This window comes from Tetrao urogallus, assembly GCF_951394365.1.
Source record: "Tetrao urogallus genome assembly, chromosome: 6".
NCBI classification, from domain to species: Eukaryota; Metazoa; Chordata; class Aves; order Galliformes; family Phasianidae; genus Tetrao; species Tetrao urogallus.
The window spans coordinates 19,445,248-19,464,573 of record NC_136819.1 but is presented as its reverse complement, the minus strand read 5'-3'; the positions used below and the strand labels follow the sequence as shown (position 1 = coordinate 19,464,573).

At 43.0% G+C, this 19,326-nt stretch overlaps 1 protein-coding gene across 1 annotated transcript in view; it reads right to left on the bottom strand.

Moving 5' to 3' along the window:
* The window catches only part of LDLRAD3 (low density lipoprotein receptor class A domain containing 3), a gene marked incomplete at both ends in the record, with an annotated part of 99,056 nt that overhangs the window by 63,233 nt on the left and 16,497 nt on the right, over positions 1-19,326 (bottom strand). The window contains one exon of the mRNA XM_079537427.1: positions 5,242-5,388. Within this exon, the coding sequence (XP_079393553.1) occupies positions 5,242-5,388 (147 nt within the window). The remainder of the gene's footprint in view (positions 1-5,241; positions 5,389-19,326) is intronic.

Sequence of the window (19,326 nt, the reverse complement as noted above, 5' to 3'; positions counted from 1 at the left end):
TATCTCATTCTGGCTGCTGTCATGCCAGGCACTTAGCACGGATGATGTGCCATGCTCTGAATCTGTACCATCTGCTGCTCGTTAGCTGACAAAGGCAGCAACATGCCATCTCTTCACTTGCTGTTGCTCATTAGCTGACAAAAGCCATTTTCAGTGTTCACATTGTTCTTTCTGCAATAATCTAATACAAAGATGTACAGAAGCACAGAGAAAAAAGGAAACAAAGATGACATCAGGAGCTTAACTAAGAACATTATTGTACTCTTAAACCTCCAGGAGTGAATCTTTCTGGACTTGGCCCTAATGCAATATTTCAGCAGGTAGGTATAAAGGTCAGTATTAAAGATAATCTATTTACCTCAAAATATTTTGAAATATCTTAACACATTTCTCTTTTGTGTTATTTTCCTAACCCTACACCTGCTAACAGACTGAGAATGCAGAGTGGCTGACAGCACACAGCTTCCATCCTGCTGGCTGCAAGCAACACACACCCCACATATAGGTACACCCTGTGTATAACCAGAGCAGGACCCAGGAGCTATGCAATCAACAGCTGTAGGCTCCACAGAAAAGTCACACTGCTAAAAAGGCTCTGCACTTCTCAAGAGGAACCTCAACTACCATTATAAATCATCTACAGAGCTAAAGACCAGTAGTAGCAGTAGTTAAAAGCCCACAAGTGTTCAAAAGCGAACTGCATGACCCATACCTGAGTTCACAGGCTGATTAGCAATCCAGCTGATGAGAATCAGCAGAGCCAGAGGGAATGAGTAACAAAACTGTTCTCCGTTTTGGGAGATGCACTGAAGATAGCAAGTTACTTGCACTACTGAGTGCAGTGGTCAATTAATTACTTTCCAAGCTCAGTTAGTAGTCTGGAGGAAAAGCCAAGGAGACGCTCTTCTTCAAGGAAAATCACTTCTCATCTGCAGCAATGGAAGTCCCAGCATCAGCTTCTTCCCTCTCTCTTGCACCTTTTCTCTACCCTCCTGCTCAGATAACATCTTTCTGTTGCCGCATCACCATGACATAAGGCTAGAGTACAGGAAACCTTCTGTGTGCCAAATAGCACACAGACAGCTGGCATGGGAAGTGTTAAATTGCTCACAGGTCAGAGCAGAGAGGAAGCCAGGAATGCAACAGATGGTATGAATTCTGGCAGATGCAGAAGACGAAGAAAGTGATGTGGTTAAGAGAGACGGCCCTCCAAAGCAGAAGACAGAAAAAGGAAAAAAGGAACAGAGGAAAAAGGAAACGTGAATGGGCAACGTGCAGATCATTCTGCTCTTGCATCTCACTTCCTCCTCACAGCCAGAGCAGCACGCGTGGGCTCCTCATAGCTTTCCACACATGGGCAGCAGAAAACAAAAAGCACAACATCTGAGCTGCACGTTTCCATATTTTAAGGGTAACAGAGAGAATGAAATAGTACAGAACTCATCAGATATTACTGGACATCCACATTTAACCATAAGGCAACACAAAAGGGAAAGACTTTGCACCTGATGGCACACGCGTGAAACTTCCTCTGTGGGCATGCCAAAACAGAGCACATTGCCTTCACAAAGACACCAGTCTGCAGCACCATCTGAATTCAGTAATCACACAAAACACTTTAAGGCAAGGTGAAAGCCTTTAAATGTGAACTAGTTAGTCGATGAGGAATTGCAGACAAAGCAGCTTACAGCACGGCTTAGGGTAGTAACACACTGGGAACTCAGCCATCTCACACTGCTGAAAGAACTCATACAGCTTTGTCTCCACTCTCAACAGCTCAGCTAACGCGAAGCAACATCACAGCAGAAAACAAAGGATGCTGATTTTGCTGCAAGGTAAGCTTTAGTAAGCAGAGCCTTGTTCTGAAAGGAGGAAGGTAACAAAGCCTAGCCAAAAATAATAAATAAAAAACACGTACATACACACCCCACGCACACTGTCAAGCCTTGTCATGCCCTAACAACACATCCAAGCACAGCTGCCCTCCCTTACAGAACCTGACACCAGAACAGTGCTGCTGGTGCAGCGACACAACGCACATCTGGAGCGTCAGCTGTTCTCACTTTTCCACCGCTGTTTCTGCACCCAAGAGGATCAGTTCCTGGGCTCCTACATCCCTTTCTCCCACACAGTAAGGTGAGCAGACCCAGACATTAATTACACTGCACATCTTTAAAAGCTCTTTGGTTCAGCTTCAATCACTGGAAAGGGATTGCAGAGCAGATACTCAAATACTAAAGCAGGTGTCCAGTGAGGCTGTGAGCAATCCATCCTCAGAGGTACTCAACACTTGACCAGACAAGATCCTGAGCAACCCTGATCTCAGCTCATCCCGCTTTGAGCAGGCAGCTGCACCAAATGATATCCAAAGTCCTTTACAGCCTCAATTAATCCATAAGCTTGTCTTTACAGATTGCCACAAGCTGGAAGGGGCAAATAAGTGACTTTTCCTTCCTCCTTCACACTTCCCAGACAAAATGCTAGGGTTGCCTTTCCATGCCTTGGATCTGACCTAGAAACTCTTCCACCATTTCAGGACTGTTAAGCCAAACCAAATTTTCATCACTTTCTGACATAAATGACTAGCTGGTGACAGATATAACAGTACCTCAGAAGAGTGGGCCCATTTTCAAAATTAATCAAAAGAGCAAAACAACCTTTTTTTAATTTTATTTTTTTATTTTTCAACGTGTATATACTGTATGTCTTTATCAACAAATATACAAGGGCTGGTCTGAAAGTAACGCTTCCTATTTCATTACACTGCCCTATGACATCAAAGGCAGCTGTTGGTGGTATGGCAGTACAGGTTGAACCTTCCCACCAATATTCCATTACATTTTGCTGCCGTGTGACAGGTGGCAGCAGAGGGGCAGACTGACAAAATGGCGTCTGACACGAAAGTGCAGATGAAGCAAAGGTGAGGCACTGAATTCTTCCATGCAGAAAAAATGGCAACCTCTGACATACACTGAGGCTTGCTGGATGTTTATGCAGACAAAACAATGAACACGAACACAGAGAGGCAGTGGCTGGTGCGTTCAGCCAGCCATCAGTTGTGATAGTGGGTCACCTCCACTGGTGCAGGTTTTAATGAGCACAGCATGCAGGCTCTTTTTCACCACTGGCTTTGTGATTACTGACACAAACACACGCCTCGTGCACCTGCATGGAGTGCAAATGCAATGGTTGGTCCACTAGGAGCACAGAGAGTTAAAAGTTGTCTACTGAAATAAATAGGAGGGAGATGCAAAACAGGCAGTTTGAAGCTCTCTAGACATATTACAGAACCTTGTTTGCATGAGTATTAATTTTTTGTTTGGATATTCAAACGAGCTCTATTTCCATTCTGTTTTGGATTATCTGACCTGTTAACAGCAAGCCAGCACAGGATATGACTCCCTTGCTCTCCCTGTTGTCTTCAAGTCTGTTATGACAAGAATAACTTCTACGAACTGCCATTTTGCAGCTTTTTATATTTTATTGTCAGCTACTATACTCATTATTGCCTACAGTTCACTATATCCAACTGGTTTTGATAAGGAAGCTTCTCAATACAGTCAAGCAGCACACCTTCCTGTTCATGATTTATGAGCAAATGTCCAGCCCAGTCTTCATTACTTCATTAAAAAAAAAGCAAAAACAAACAGCAGCTGTCCATAAGATTAATGAAAACCTTTGTTACAATTTTCTAGTCTAACAAGTGGAAGCGAAATTCATGCAAGGCAGAGGATGGCAACATTCTCAGAAAATACACAGAAACTCTGTCTCTGTGCCTTGTAAATACAGAGAAGTATCTTCATTCAGCTCATTTTAAGAAGCCATGACTGAACACCAAGAGAAATTCCAGTTGCATACTCAAGAGCTAGGTAACCAGGAACTTGCAAGTCACACAGCTCCTTTTTTCCAGACATTTGACTGGAAAATGCATACTGAACTTCGGACATCTTTTACTCTTGTCCAAGCTCCCACCAACAGCAATTCTACCAAGGCTTAAACAGATGAGCACAACTGATCAGTCCTTACAACAACACCAACAAATTAACTTGGTTTCAGTGCTACAACATGAGCTTGATGCTTTTATAAAGACTACAATGGATCAGATATTTTGTACAGTTACATTTAAGGCCTTAAAAGTAGGAGAAAAGCTCACTTGCTTAAAGCAGAACTATGCACATGGATTTCCACAGCACAGTTATTAAAGCCCCCACTATTTTAAAAGGAATGGAAAACTGGATTAAAGACGAGGCATAAAGTTAAAGAAACAAGCATTTAACTAAACGTGCTACTTTTAGCCAATGAATTTAAGAAGATATTCTTTTATTCTTTATTCTACTCCACAAGTGAGGTTAGGAATGTCCTTGAAGTGTCCTGGGAAAGGTAAGGTTCTCATAAAGAGCTTTAAGACGAATAAAATCTCTATAAAGCACTTACATAAAAAAGAAACATTTGCTGGGCAAAAACCACTCAGTTATCAGAAAGTTCTCAGACACTTCAGAAGGATGTGAAGTTTGTGGCCTTGTTCCCTCCTAAACATGGTCTCATGATATTTTGCCACAGCATAATATCGCTGCCTGGGTACTATGTAGCCTAGAAAGATTCTTGTTAACTAAAGGTTGGATAACATTAACTAAAACTTACTTAATGCTAACAAAAGCATGACATCACAAAGGAGGAGATAGCCTTCCTAAGCTCCCTAGAAGAGCAGTGCTGTAGGGAGGATTAAGACATGTAAACATTATTAGCCAATTCATTGTTTCTTTTCCAGAAAGTTACTGTTTAAGTTTCAAAGGGCTCAGAATTACAATTTGACAGAAGAGGAAAACAAGCAGCAAGACACAGTTTAAAATACTGAAACAAAAGGGACTAGAGTGAAGGTTGTGGGGATGTTAAGGCCTTTATTACAGAGGCCTGTATGTTGAGTCAGGGTACGCAGGATCCCTGCAATCACACAGAGCATCAGTCTCTCACTACAATAGCCACAGGTCAAGCCTGTCTCACTTTACCCATCTGTGCATTGGGATTTAAGCACCTGCTACCAAGCGCTGAGTTATAATTGGCCAATTGGAAGAACCTTAAAGATGTGAAATAATAGGAAGGGACTTCTCTAACAACAGAGAAATCAAGAAATTGGCAGTGGCTTCATTACTTACATAGCATATCGTACAGAACACACCACTAACACTACCAGACAAGCCCTGTGGTAACAGGCACACGAAGGTCATAGCAATGGTCACTTACGGCATTCCTTCTCATCACTGTCATCGAAGCAATCTGGCAGCCCATCACACTGCCAGGCCCCCGGGATACAGCGCCCGTTGCTGCACATGAAGTTTCCAGGTATGTTGCATTCATTTGTGAAATTGTTCCCAGGCAGCAGCTGGCTATCTGCAACAACAACAAAAAACAAATTTACAGGATATTAAAAAAAAAGCAGCCCTCTCCTTCATAAGGTCTAAACACAAGTAAAATAGGTAAGGCCACAAGAACTCAGCTCCATACACTCATGCTTCTGTCAGGCTGGTATTTAGCTCGCAGATTTGTCTTGTTGCAGCTAGGAGCTAGGTAGCACGTGGACTAATTCACACTAGCTTTTCAATGAAGTTCTAAACATAGTGATGCTTGGTGTCAGCTGTGTGCCCTGGCACACACCTGTCCAGGCAAGGAAAGTAGACAGAATGTTACTAAGATCTGCTGTGTGAAGACAGTTTGGCAGGAGGAAATTGGAGATTGAGAAAACAGTAAGAAGGCAAACTATACGTTTGCTTTTAAGGTTGTAAGAGCTCTAGCCAGTGATTTCCATCTACTGCACTTCCATGCCTGTGCGCTGTTTTCAGAACACAGGTATTGCAGAAATGTAAGCTTCACGGAAGGAAGACAAATAATGGCAATTATTTTAATAAGCAAAGAGATTCAACCACAGGTCTAAAAACACAGGTTGGGCTTGGGGGACTGATGCTCCCAACACAGGAGCAGCAAGATAAACGGAATCTCAACCCACCACACTGTGGGAAGCTGCAAGACGAGGCAGAGGATGAGAGAAAAGTTTCATTTCCCATCTTTCTGCCTCGTCTGAGGCATTATGCTCCAAGTTCATATTCTCCCAAAAACCAAAAACAAAAACCTTCTGCATAAAGAAGGGGATGTCACTGCTCCCTTATAACGCTGCAAAGTTTTACATCATTGTTTCAGAAGATGCAGGACAGGACTGCTTTGGGAAGAATTTTTATGCCCATTTCTGCCCCAAACAATAAGTTTCCTCTCAATTTTTTTTTCCTGGCAAATGTCTGACTCTCCTGGGACGCCCAAGAGTCTGTCAGCACAGAGTGGTTATCTTAATGGAAATTTGCCCTGAGCTGCTGGAAGACAAAATGATTCAGAAACAAAGTTGAAACTGTAACTTCTGAGGCAGATGTGGCAACCTGAGCCACCAGCTGGACAGTAGAGCCATGTGCAACATCCCTGTGGTAGCACCTTCAAGAAAGGAAGTGACAGCTCACAGAAAGCAAGCCCAGGCAATTTAGCTGGCTATTTAGTCTATGCTTTTACTGGTTTCATTCAAACCTCAGTTTCTTTCCCTGCATCAGTGCTCCCCTGATCAAGGAAGAACAGTTTTGCAAGATGCAACTTCTTGCTGCGCACTGGGAACAACTCAGTGCCAGGCCCACGCTGCCATCCCTAGGGAAAGTGCCACTACCAGCAGCCATCCAGGAGAGCTGCAAGGAAACACTGAGCACATACAGTTAGTAACAGTCCCTGGGCTACTGCTGCCTGAAAGCATCACTTTTTTTTGTGTGACCTGCTGTAGGGAACCTGCTTTGGTGGGGGGTTGGACTCTATGATCTCTGGAGGTCCCTTCCAACCCCTATGATTCTATGAGTCTGTGATTATGCAAAGTCCTGCAGTGCTCTGCAGTTTGCAAATGCGGGGTGAGTTAGTTTTTTTTTCCTTAAACCAGCTCTTTGACACAATCAGATCATTCTTCATATCACTGACCTGTGTCTGATAAGTGGCGGCCAAGCCAAAAATCACTCCTCCCAGCAGCCACATAGAAGTTGCCAACATTGCACAGCCTCCTGTTAGGCAGCAGCCTGCAGCACACCCATAACAGAGCTGCCTGCAACAGGAGGAAGATGACCCCTGCACTACAAACTGAGGTTTGCCTTTAACAGACCAAGATATGAAACAGTGATACGGATGTTCCCTGCAGAATCAAGGCATGGCCAATATGCCATTTTCTTGAGCTTCTCAAGAAGCATCCAAGAGCTTCGAGAGCAGACCATAGCCCCTTCTCTACAGTCCTCAGAAAAAAAGAAAGAAAAAAAAACCCACAACAATCTAAATCTCGTGGTTAAAATTAACTCTCTGCTTCAAAATGATGATACTGCAAGCATCATACGACAACTAGGAATTACCAAGGTTTCAGTTCTCTCAAAGTCTAAGCACTCAGGCAGTACGTTGAGGCAATACCACCAGAAAAAGGTGCCACTCTCATTTGTGCTGCTGCTCTTTGCCACCTTCTCGTCCAGCCCTCCTGCCTGCACCTCTCCCCCAGCCTGTTCCACTTTCACACAGAAGCTGCACCTACTCAGAATGAAACCTTGCTGTCAACACTTCAGCGAGGCCTCCTCCAGGCCCGGGCGAGGTGCCAGCAAAGAACAGACGCGGGGTCTAGACTTGCCCCAAGTAGGGAGCTGCCTTCCCTGCTCTGAGCATCGCGGTGCTCCCCAGACAACGCAGTAACTGATGCACTTCCAAGGACTGCGGCACCTCCTCCGCAGAGAGGCCCCAGCTTGGCTCCTGGCAGGCTGTATCTGCCTGAAAACATCCACCAGGATCTCTGTGCACCCATAATGAAAAGCTCGGATCGAGCCAAATCATTTATGAATGTTTTAGGCCTCAAAAAGCACAAACTCAAAAACAGTGCCCCCAAAAAGCCATCAAGTCCCTGATGCTTCTAACAACCATTTTGAATAAAGGCTGTATTTCTACTCTACTGAATTGAAGGAAAATGTCAAGAACAGATATCAGATTTTGTTACCCAGCAAGCGGTTTGTTTATAGGATTTCCTTTGCCATACAATAAATTTATCCTCAACGCTCTTCTAAGTAAGGATGTAGCACTAACCTTTTTACCAAACAGGAAACAAAAGATACGGGCAGATTAAGTTGCCAACAGACCTGTGCGAGTTCTGCTGCAGAATGGGAACAGTGAACTGTGACTCATACTTATTTCAAAGGAAGAAGAGCTCTTTCCCTTAAAATATGACCCCCATCAGCTGCTGGAACAGAGCTGCAGGTTACAGACACCACAATTTCAGAGTCACAGTCAGCACACCTAGAAACGTGTCATGTGTATTACTCCACCTCTGCAAAAAAAAAAAATAATAATCCACCAGTGGGTATGGAACTGTCAAAACTATGCCACATGTGGAACCATTTAAATGGTACAGTCCACTTCATTTCCTTTGCTTTGTAAGCCTCTTCTATCTGATATGAGGGCCATCAAGGCTGCAAGGAAACCTTGCTGTGGCCACTTGCCCTGCAAGGGAATGTGAGAAGGGCGGTGTAACAGGCACAAGAAGGACCTGTTCCATCACCCATTTTTCTGAAGGACTCAAGCAGTATCCTGACGAAGTCTGTACAGATGTCAGATTTTGTGCAGCCAACTTGCTATACTGCTTATTGGCAGGGCAGAAATTCCTTCAATCTGGCAGAGCCGCCTTTCCAATCGCTGACATATTTACCCTGCAGCCTCTCTGACTAATTTTGAATTCAACCCAAATGCGAACTGCACGGATGTGTTCAGTTAAGTGAAGGGAGAAGGGAGAAGAAGCAGTCCATTTTCACCGCCACACACTGCTCACTTTAAAAAGCACACCATCTGGGCTGAATAAAAAAGGGAGTCATGTTTCACTTTGAAGGGGACCGAGAAAGGAAACCAATCTGTTTTAGCAGCCCCTTCCAAAAATGCTGGCATCTAAATATTTAATACTCGCTAAAAAGGAATCAGAGGAAAAAATAAATAAAAGGACATGTCATACTGAGCACGTCACACTGTAGTAACAACGCAAGGCTAGGATGCCTTTCACAGAAAAAACTACCTGAAAGCTCTCCAGAGAACTGCACATTACAGAACAGATTGCTACTGATAGTACTGCTGTGTCTGTATCAAGACACACGATCAGAGGGAACAGCCAGTCATTCTGGCAATGGAGTTTTTAAGGAAGAAATACAGGACACTTGTGAGTTCAAACTTGGTCACCAATAGTGTCCGTAACTTCAGCCTCTTTGCAAAGAGGATCTGTCACCAAGGATGAAGCACAAACTCTTCGCTGCCAAACCTCTCATGCCTTTTGTGGGAATTGTCACTGGATACTGTCAATGATCTCTGTACAACATTTCCCAAACGTGAGGAGATTGATTTAGATCCAGGCTGGTGCGTAGCTGTAGTGCTACTCACGAGGGCTACTCAGGACGTACATGAATGAACGCCTCCTGTTGTCCTTCTTACCTCCCACCCGGCATACAGCCACACCAGCTTTGATTCCAGTGCACCAGGAAGGTGTCCTTGCTCTACTGAAATCTGCAACATGCTGTGAACACAAAAGGAGAACGAGAAACTAGAGCAGATCGGCAGCTGGAATTCGCAGCAAGATGGCACCAGAAAGACATACCTCTCATACCTTTTCACCCACAAAGAACTTCACAGCTATGAAGACAGTGATTTAACTCTCCCTTTCATGATTAAAACCTCAATTCATGACTTAATGGTATGAATCTTTTCAAAAGATATGATAAGGAAATTTTTAGTTAACATAGGTGCTTTTGTTTTTATAGTGGAAGAAACCAGAGGATTTTAAAAGTTTTCAGGAGGATTTAAAAACTTTTCTGTGTACCAGGTAGAATGCTGCGAGACCGTATTTCCACTGCACTGACCTTGGAACAACAGACACAGGGTTTGAATTTTGGTGGGTCTATGTGAAGCCAGAGTCAGAATTAATGATCCCACTTAAAGTGGGTCCCTTCCGGCTTGGGATACTGTATAAATCTGTTACTGCAGACTCTCAACAAATGCTTTTATATTCTCCTAAGTCAACTTACAGACAGCAAAGAAGCAGTGCAAAGTGCCTGGTAGGACATCACAAGATTTTGTTTCTTCAGAGACTGCAAATATTTAAAAATGTTTACATTCAGGTCCAGTTGCTTCTGTGGATTGAGGTGGGAGGACAGATGCATCTTTTCAGACTTCCTCATGCAGATATGAAGCATCCAACTCACCAAATCCACATCTATTTTACAGATGTTTACTGATGCTGATACGGCCAGAAGAGAAATTCAAAAGCTAAGCATGAAGAAACTCCAAGCATCATGCCTTGCCTAAAAATTTCAGTTTAACACCGCATCTTCACTGGCAATAAAGGTACATTGTAAGCAAGGCAACATCGGTGGAAATAAGACAGACTTGGCCTAACACTCAGTGCAGTGAAACCAACGGAGCTGGCTATTTACGCTTATGAGATAATGCTGCATTCAGGACTCCAGCAGCCGCCCAAAGGCTCTGTGACAACAGAGTTATTCAACATCTTTGCTACAATTTACCCCTTGTTCAAATGAAAACGGGGAGTCAGCTTTGAAGAGGAATGTCCCAGTCAGAATCCAAGTATGCACAGCATAAAAAGATTGTCCGTTAACAGCTCCAGCAGATAAAAGATTAGTACGCTGCAGAGGACTAAGTTCACTCTGCATCTCTTTCATTAATACCTCTGATATCACTCAAACAAAGCATCTCAGCGTATGTTCAGACTGGTTTGGGAAGCCAAGAACAAGACAAGCTCCTTCTTGCTCTGCTGCAAAACCAGTGACATCACCTAAGCATCTGTCACAAGTAAAGGACACCTGCCAGCCATTATCTGACAACTTAAATCCCCTTGAACAATTTTAATCCCTATCCTCCCCTATCCTCATTTAAACTGCCTGATGATTACATTGCTTATACAACATCAGAAGTTATGAGGGTTATTTGTAAAGGCAGATTGACAGCCCCACTGCAACACAAGTTCTCAGAAATGCTTCTTCTCTGAAGCGCAGCTACATTTGTGATTAATTCAAGGAATTGCTCACTGCTGAGCTTCAACTTACCCTCCTCCCATTTTCCAGGTCCGATATATTCTGTAGCTAGCATTCTCAAGACTTAAAAATGAATCAAGCCTAGCCAAAACAGAAGAAAATCCCACAGTTACTTCTGATTAAAACACTAAATGTTACCAAGGCAAACCAAGTCAATAGAAACACCCTTTTTTCTGAAGCGGACAGCTTCTTTTTTCAATTCAAACAGAAAAAACACAATGCTGAGAAGTCAGCCTACTATTGGATAGTCATCCTTGAGCCATTAATTCCTCAGAGCAAAGACACCTTTTATTGAACTGGAGAGCAATTAACACATCACCATCTCCTCTGTAAATAATATAACACACACAGAATAGCGTATCTCTTTCTAAGCAGCCTATGGTATTAGTTTAAGCAATTGGCACACTCCTTGTAGCAGGTGGCTGCCTTTCAGCACTTAGCCATGCACACCCTTGAATTAAATATAATCTTCTAAATCATTCACTAATAAACAGCCACTTGCTTTTTCCTTGAAACACCACGTGCAGAAAGTGAGGTGAGGTGAACAGGTTTATTTTAATCCTAGAGCCTTTGTGGAGGGACTTGGCATTCCCCTGGAGCCCCCACGTTCGTCTGTCCCTAGCACAGCTGCTTCAGCACACCAAAAATAAAAGTGCCTCTCAAATCCACGGGCTCTCAGCACAGCTATATGGTGGAAGAAAAACAGGCCAGCAGCTACTAACAGCACAGAGTGAGCACGGACCACATCCACAGCCTCAAAACAGCACTAGATTGAACGGAAGAGGAGGAGCAGAAGCAGAAATAACTATTTAAAATTACTGCACCGCAACTTGAAGAAGGAGCATTCCCCACAGCAAGATTCCCAGACGTGCATCCAAATTTCAGAGCAAGATCAAAACTCAAAATCTATGATTTCAGCCTTTCCCAGATGCCCTTCTAGTTTCACCTCCCATGATTTTAAGCAAACTATGAGAACCATTACCAGCAAATGAGAGCACGTGCCGACACAGTACCATCCACTTTGGAGGATGTTAATTGCTGGAAATGTCTTCCCTAACGATGTGTTCTTCATATTTTCAGAAGAGCATAGCCATTATCTCTGGGCACTTACAGAGAAAGTTAACACAGTCCAAAAGAATAATCTGAAATACAAGGAATATATTCCACCAACCATCATCTTCAGGGTAAATGAATAATCACTGTCTTATAATAATTTCCTAATCACCACAGGTTATTATTCTCTATCTGATCTTCCAGAAGAGTTGGTGACGCTCACTGACAGACACGAGATTCTAGGGGTGCAGCTGAACAAAAGCAGGTAGCTCCACACAAAGGACAGAGCATCCCCCAAAGAGGAGTCCAGAGAGAACCTACTGTCTGACAGCAGGAAGCTGGCTAGCAAGTGTCACCGCATCAGCTCCATCTTCCATTTCTTTATCACACAGACACTGTAGAGCTTGATGGGGATGGCAGCAAAAAGAGCAAGAAAGGACAAAAAGTAAAGATGCAGTCTCTATATTCAAGCAAGTTAAACGCAAAGCTAATCCTAATGACTGTATCCCTTCTTAACACACTTCATATATTGCTCTTAATGAAAGACAGAGCTTGCATATGTTGAAAAGAATCTAGCTTCTCCTTGAACTGCACATGCAATACATTCATCACTATATATCAGTTGCCTTGCAACAAAGCACAACACGAGGCCACTCAGATACCATATTACAAACTACAAACGCCTACGTAGGACAGAGAAGTTAATTGTTTTTAGCATCTCAGAAGAGAGCATTTTATCTTCTTTTGCTCTGCCTCTGTACTTTGAAGAAAGAGACTTGCATGTACTTTGTCATAATTATACAGCCCCACTGCCTGAAGTCACTGTAATTTTTTGCAACACCTCCGTGACACAGCTAGGCGCATTACCTTCCTCTCTGATGGATTCAGACCTTGGTGTGAAGAGACAGTAAATCAAGTTTTACCGTAACCAGTGTCACCTTAATAAAATACCACAAGTGCCTGACACAGTGAAGAACCTCTCAGATAATTCTGCCAGTTATGCCTTAAAGGCTTGGATTTTAAAACAGAAAGGGGCAGTGTTAGTGTGCCTTGGAAGATTTATGATCAGTATGGCATCATCTGTCCTGCCAGAGCCCACGCTGCTGCACGTTATCTAACCAGATATGCTGCCTTTATCAGTTCTGCACTATCTGGTCATCCAGCATTAGTCATCCTGAAACCACAGCTGGAATTACTCTCCACAGGGCACGAATGAGAAGGGAGTCTACAGAGTAAGCACACTCTTGTTTCTGTCTCCAACTACTGTCCACATCAACTCTATATCAAACTCCTCCCTGTATGACTGCAGAAAATCCCCATTAAGTAGACATGCTCAAATGGCTGGCCACTACCAATTTGGAAGGCAGAGCACACAGGATTTTCATAGTCAACACGTCAGCTTCCTTAGAACAGAGATGCTGGAAGGGCTTCCAAAGAAGCAGAATGGCTGCACCCTGCTCCACCAGCTCTGAAGACTCTCTCACCTCAATGCCTGCTCTGCTGATAAAATATGGCAAGAGAAATGTGCTGGTGGCCCACATCCACTTAGCAATAAGACTTTCAGGCTGGATCTTTTCTCCTTTCTTCCAGAGAAAGAGGTCAGGGGACTCCTCTTTAATGGCCCACTAATGGGAAGAAAAGAAGAAAGTTCACTACTGACAGAAGAGCATCTTGAGGGTGGGAGAGATGCTATGACTGAGTTCTAGTTTATGCAAGAATCTTTGCTAAGAGTTTAAACACAAATTTGCCTTTATTTCACAAACTGCTGAGACAACTACATTCTGCTTGCAGAACACAACAGAACATAAAATTTTAAAATACTCTCACAATGTAGGGCCCAATCAGTCACCCATAAAACCATCCTTTAAATATTCATGTGTGATGAAACTAAACTGCTACACACAGGTCTGTATAGAGCTGCTTTCTGCTGTTATGTCTAGGTTTCAGCTGCTCGTTCTCCCAGCAAACACAGTTCTCCTTGTTTAACATTTTCCCTGGCAACAGGACACTTCCGACAGCATCACCCCGTATAAATCATAAGCTTGTGTAAACCGGTAGGAGCAGATGTCAGCGCGGGACAGCAACTCTTGGACAAAGTGATGCTAAGACTTCATATATATATGTAGTAAGTGAATCAAGAGGTGGTAGAGCAAAAGAAAAGATGAATTTATGATAATGAATTATAATAACAGCATTCCCCTAATATCACTGAGAGAATAATTTATGCACTTAGGATGTGACGGCACTCCAATGCAGCGCATCTGCAGGGGAAAGGAAGCAGTGGTCTTTGTAACAAGCAGAGGGCTTTGGCTACATGAGGAGGCTGCAGTTTGGAGACAGTGATGGGAGGCTCTGCAGAGGGCCCACGCCAGGAAGCAGGCCAGAGTTGCAAAACAAAACAGCAACACTGCCCTTAACAAGAAACGAAAGCCCATAACCTCTCACTCAACAGCACTGAGCTAATTTCCAAGTGCAAGGAGATTGATGACAGATAACCAAGATTTTAATCTTGACAGAGAGAGAACTGCAGACTTCCCTACCTTGGGAAAGCATTTCAGCTCTTGCTTTGAAGTCCTGCCCTAAGAATACAAAACAAGGAGTCCAGAAAGTTCTCTCCTGAGGCTCTTAAAATGAAATCTGGAAGAGGAACAAGAATGTTTTTTCAAACAATACATTAAAGCAACAGCTGAAGTTAGGAGATCAATTAGCAGAAGACAACTGGAGTCAAGGAAAGACAACAGCTCAAGAAGGAGAATGACTGTACTAAGTGCCAGTGACAGCATGCTATCTACGGGGACAGGACAGTGCTGCCCCTAGCCAAAAGCACTAGCCAGAAACAGACACTAAACCTCTTCAAACAGGAATGTAAATCCAACAGTGAAAAGAGTTAGACCCAAAAGAATCCAATGCATGAATCTAGACTGACTTAGGTGCCAAAACACGGTGCAATCTGAACTGTGAGCATCCTTGAAGCTGCAAGTAGAAAAGCAGAACATTCTTCTCCAGGTGCAGTGATAGCACAGAAATGGACACATGCAAAGAAAAAAAAAAAAAAAAAAGACAATTTCAAAGCCACAAGGAAAAATAAAGCCTTGACTTCAGAGGATCAGGTTGGGTTCTAATCAGCTGGTTTTTAGCCACACTCCATTGAAAATGGAACTAGCCATGGCACAGCCAGCAACAGCTCTTCAGCCCGCCTCAAGTCCCGCCTCGGACTTTCCTATCATTCTCACATTGGTATTTTGGAGATCACTGCTCATACTGATCTGATTCATCAGATAAAACACCACAGGGCATAGCTTCCTCAAATGTCATGCCCTGGGTCTACCTGAGATTTTGCCATTATTTTAGACTTGAAAGGTTTCTTTTATCAAAGATGGAATGCATTTGCTATTTCTGGTAGCTCTGGTCATGCATCCTGCACCAAGAAACCTCAGACAAAGTTAAATGAGGGCAGAAGACAGGACATGGCCGTGACAGATGCAAACAACAACTGGTTATTTAAAGTTGGGAATTTCCCACAGACACTACTAGAGATGCAGAGAATAATCACTTCAAGTGAAAAATAACTGTTTTTGTAAGCACCTATCTAAAATGTGATTTTCCCCCATTCAGACCGAGTTCTTTGATATGCTTTATGCAGTAATAATAAAAATATATAAAGAAAATAAAGAGAATCAACATTTGCCGTATGGATTAGATATCTGCTGCTTTCTGTAAGCAAATCAATAACAGAAAAATAAATGGCATTTGCATTTTGTCAATGGGAAACATGCTGTTAAGAAGATGCACAGCAGGGATTATATTGAAGTGAGAGCTCATCCTTTTCACAGTTCAGTTTTGCCTTATCTATTTCACTTATTCACTGCACCAGAAGCCCTAACTGAGAGAAATGATGTTTCTCCACCAGACTGGAGCCCATACAGAGCCTCCACATAGATGGGAAGTTAACGCGGGGTGGACAGAGTGGGTACACAAGGCATCTGGGACTAATGCTTTCCAGCAAATGTTGCCACAGCAACATACCACGTATCATGAAGAGCTTTCAAGATTGCAGTGAAGTTGGGTTTGTTTGCAGTATATGCAATCATGGATTTTGGCTCTTTCAAAAGTTGCAGTGTTTTAACACTGCGGCAAAGAGTACTCGGATGAAGCGGGACAGAAGAATATTTAGCAAAAAGCAGGAGAAGTTTTAACACGTGCATGAGAAAACTAAACACTTTCCCCAGAGAGACTGAGGCAGCTGGGACAGAGCTCTGGCCTAGAAAGGGCCACAGAAGAAACAGAGCAGGATTTAGTCTACACGATGTACCAGTGTTCTTTCTTTTCCACTTCTTACTTCTTTGATTCCTGCCAATTACATTTCCTTTGCTTCTTACAATCCTCTAACCAATTTCCAAGAAAGCAGTAACTGCTTTTTTAAACACCTATCCTGGATATAAATAAAAAACCAAAAACTACGCCACCCACCTCAACATGCTCATTAGACAAATGGTCTTGAAGAAGTCATGTGGTGCATTCCAGCCAAGAAAGAATAACCAAACATTCTGGATATCTCACTTAGCCACTTGCAACTTCTGAGCCTTGCTGTGTTTTACTGGACCGAAAATGGGACAGAACACAAATTAACAAGCTTCTGGTTAACTACAAAGCCACTGTCATCTTTTAAGGCTTCAATTAACAATTTTTCATCAGTTATTCCCAAAATGAGCCAAAGCAAAACCCAAGGGATCTCTAAAGCATTTCTGTAACTTCAGGCATCATTTTGCTGGTTAAATAACCCCTGAAAGCTCCACATTCCTGCTGGCATCTATCACATTTATGCAGGCTACCAGGTGTGCTTTTGGAAGAAGCTGGGGCACAGACACATCCTGACAGATCGAACCTGCAAAGCTGAGGGGGCTGAGAAGCAAAGAAATGATCCCACAGATTGCTCTGAATTCACACAGATAGGGCCTGGAGGGAACAACTCTCACAGTTTTTCTGAAAACTTTCAATGTAAATGAAGTCAATAACATTCATGGGAACTCAAGATACCTTGGGAAAAGGCAAGGCTTCTAAATGTTCAGTAGTGTTCTCAAAACATCAATCTATCTACTTGGTTCCAAAATAGCATACACTTGTTTTCACATAAAACCCAAACTGAGACGTAGGATCTGCTAAATTAACGGATTTCCCAATCTTTTCCCAAGGTTCCAGGGAATCAAACATTACCACTCACAGAGGCTCATGAGATGGACTATAACCAGGCTTCTTTGAGTGCCTTGGTAAATTCATTAATGAAGAAGCAGTTTCAGCATGCTGCCATTAAGGGTTAATTTTGCATCTCATTGGCCTAGCTAGGCATTCCCATAAATACCAACCCAGCGGATATAATTGCAAAGCAGGTATGCTTGGCTCTAGCCACTCTGCCAATTTAGTGGCAATGGATGTCTAAAAATTGCAGGGTGTAAATTTAGCTGTGTGGGTCTCACACGTTGTGTTTATTTTGCTGGGAGAGAAATGTATTTGATTAATCAGAATTAAAAGAAAGATATCACACTTCATGAAAGGTTGTTTATTTTTTCCCCTGCCTGTAGATAGAAATAATAAGAATAATCACTATATTTACTGCATAAGGACAAAGGCAGCACAGCTTGCGCGTTGCTGAGTTTCAACAGCAATTTCTTTTAGGTCACTGAGCAGTGAACTGCTTTCACCAAGCAGTGCCAAGACTTCTGCAAAGTGCCTATCAGATCCGAGTAAGACGAGGCAAGAAGAAAGAGATGCCTCTGTAATAAAAGGCAGCATATTTTCTCTGTAACAACCATGCTCAGATTTCTTTTGCACCCTCAAGAAATCACCACCTGCTAGCTCTGTGGGACATTTGCAGTTTCCCTCCCACACACTAGAAGAAATTCAGAAGACAATGAAAATTGCAGATGATGGACGCATTAAGGATGAGGGCAGGTAACAGTGCTGGATTAACAGCCACTGCCAAAAAGACAGACCACTAGCACAGCATGCAGAGCCTCCCCCACCCCACTCCAGACATGGAGAAGAGACACCTGTGTTAAGCAGCCTTGAGTCTTTGCATTTTACAAGCTACCAAATCCAAACATAGCGCTGTTACAATAACTAATTCTTACTTGACAGAAATAACCCACTTTCAGATTCACCTGGTCTTGGATTTTCTAAAACCACCTCAGCACAATTGAGAGAAAAGCAACCTTCTTGGTTACTAGTTCAGAGTTTCTCCTTTCCCCTACAGTAACCAAAAACACTTGAAAGCAACAAACCTCTTGATGAAGCACCAGAGATCCTCATGTACCAGTCCCTTTGAGTTGTAGCTACTGCAAGGACTTGTTCTCATCATAAGCAGGCTGACACATTCTGGTTTGCTCATCTGTCAAAGAGCAGAAGTCACAGCTTGCACTTCCCACGTGGGAAAGCCCAATAAACTGAAAGCACCCAAACGCTGAGGTTCTCTCTCCTTTCTGCACGTGCTTCATCAGGATCACAGGAACCAGCCTGTACCACAGGTAGGACACAGACCTATTTTAGGCAATGGATTTCTGTGATTGCTCAAAATTAGTTAAAAGATTTAGAAAGAAACTGCACATTCCAGATGAGACGTAAGGCAAATGGGAATAAATTAAAAAGAAGTGGACTTAATCACTTACTATTTTCCTCCCACTAAGAAAGCAGGAAGGGGCTTTCATTCCCCACCATCGAATAGAACGGTCCTGTGTTTTCCATATCACTTATACTTCCTGACACCAGCACATTATAGAGGTACTTGGCTACTGGTGCTTTGGCACAGAAGTCACTTGTAAAGGCAAAAATAGTTGGCTGGGATGAGGAATCCCACACTTAGATGACACAGACCAGGCATGTCCAACACAGCCTGTGGGCCATATGTAGCCCGGCCCAGCTCACAGCACAGCCACCCCCTGCCCTGCGCCATCACAGTAACAAACAGCGGTGTGCTTGGTGGTTTTGTTCTTTTTTTGTTTTAATAAAAATAAATAAAGATTAAAATGAGTTTTGTTATTACATACAATAACTGTGTTATATATTTCACAATGACTGCTCCAAAAGTATTGCTTTCTATTTCATTACACTGGTCCACAGTGTCAGAGGTGGATGCTGGTGGTATGGCAGT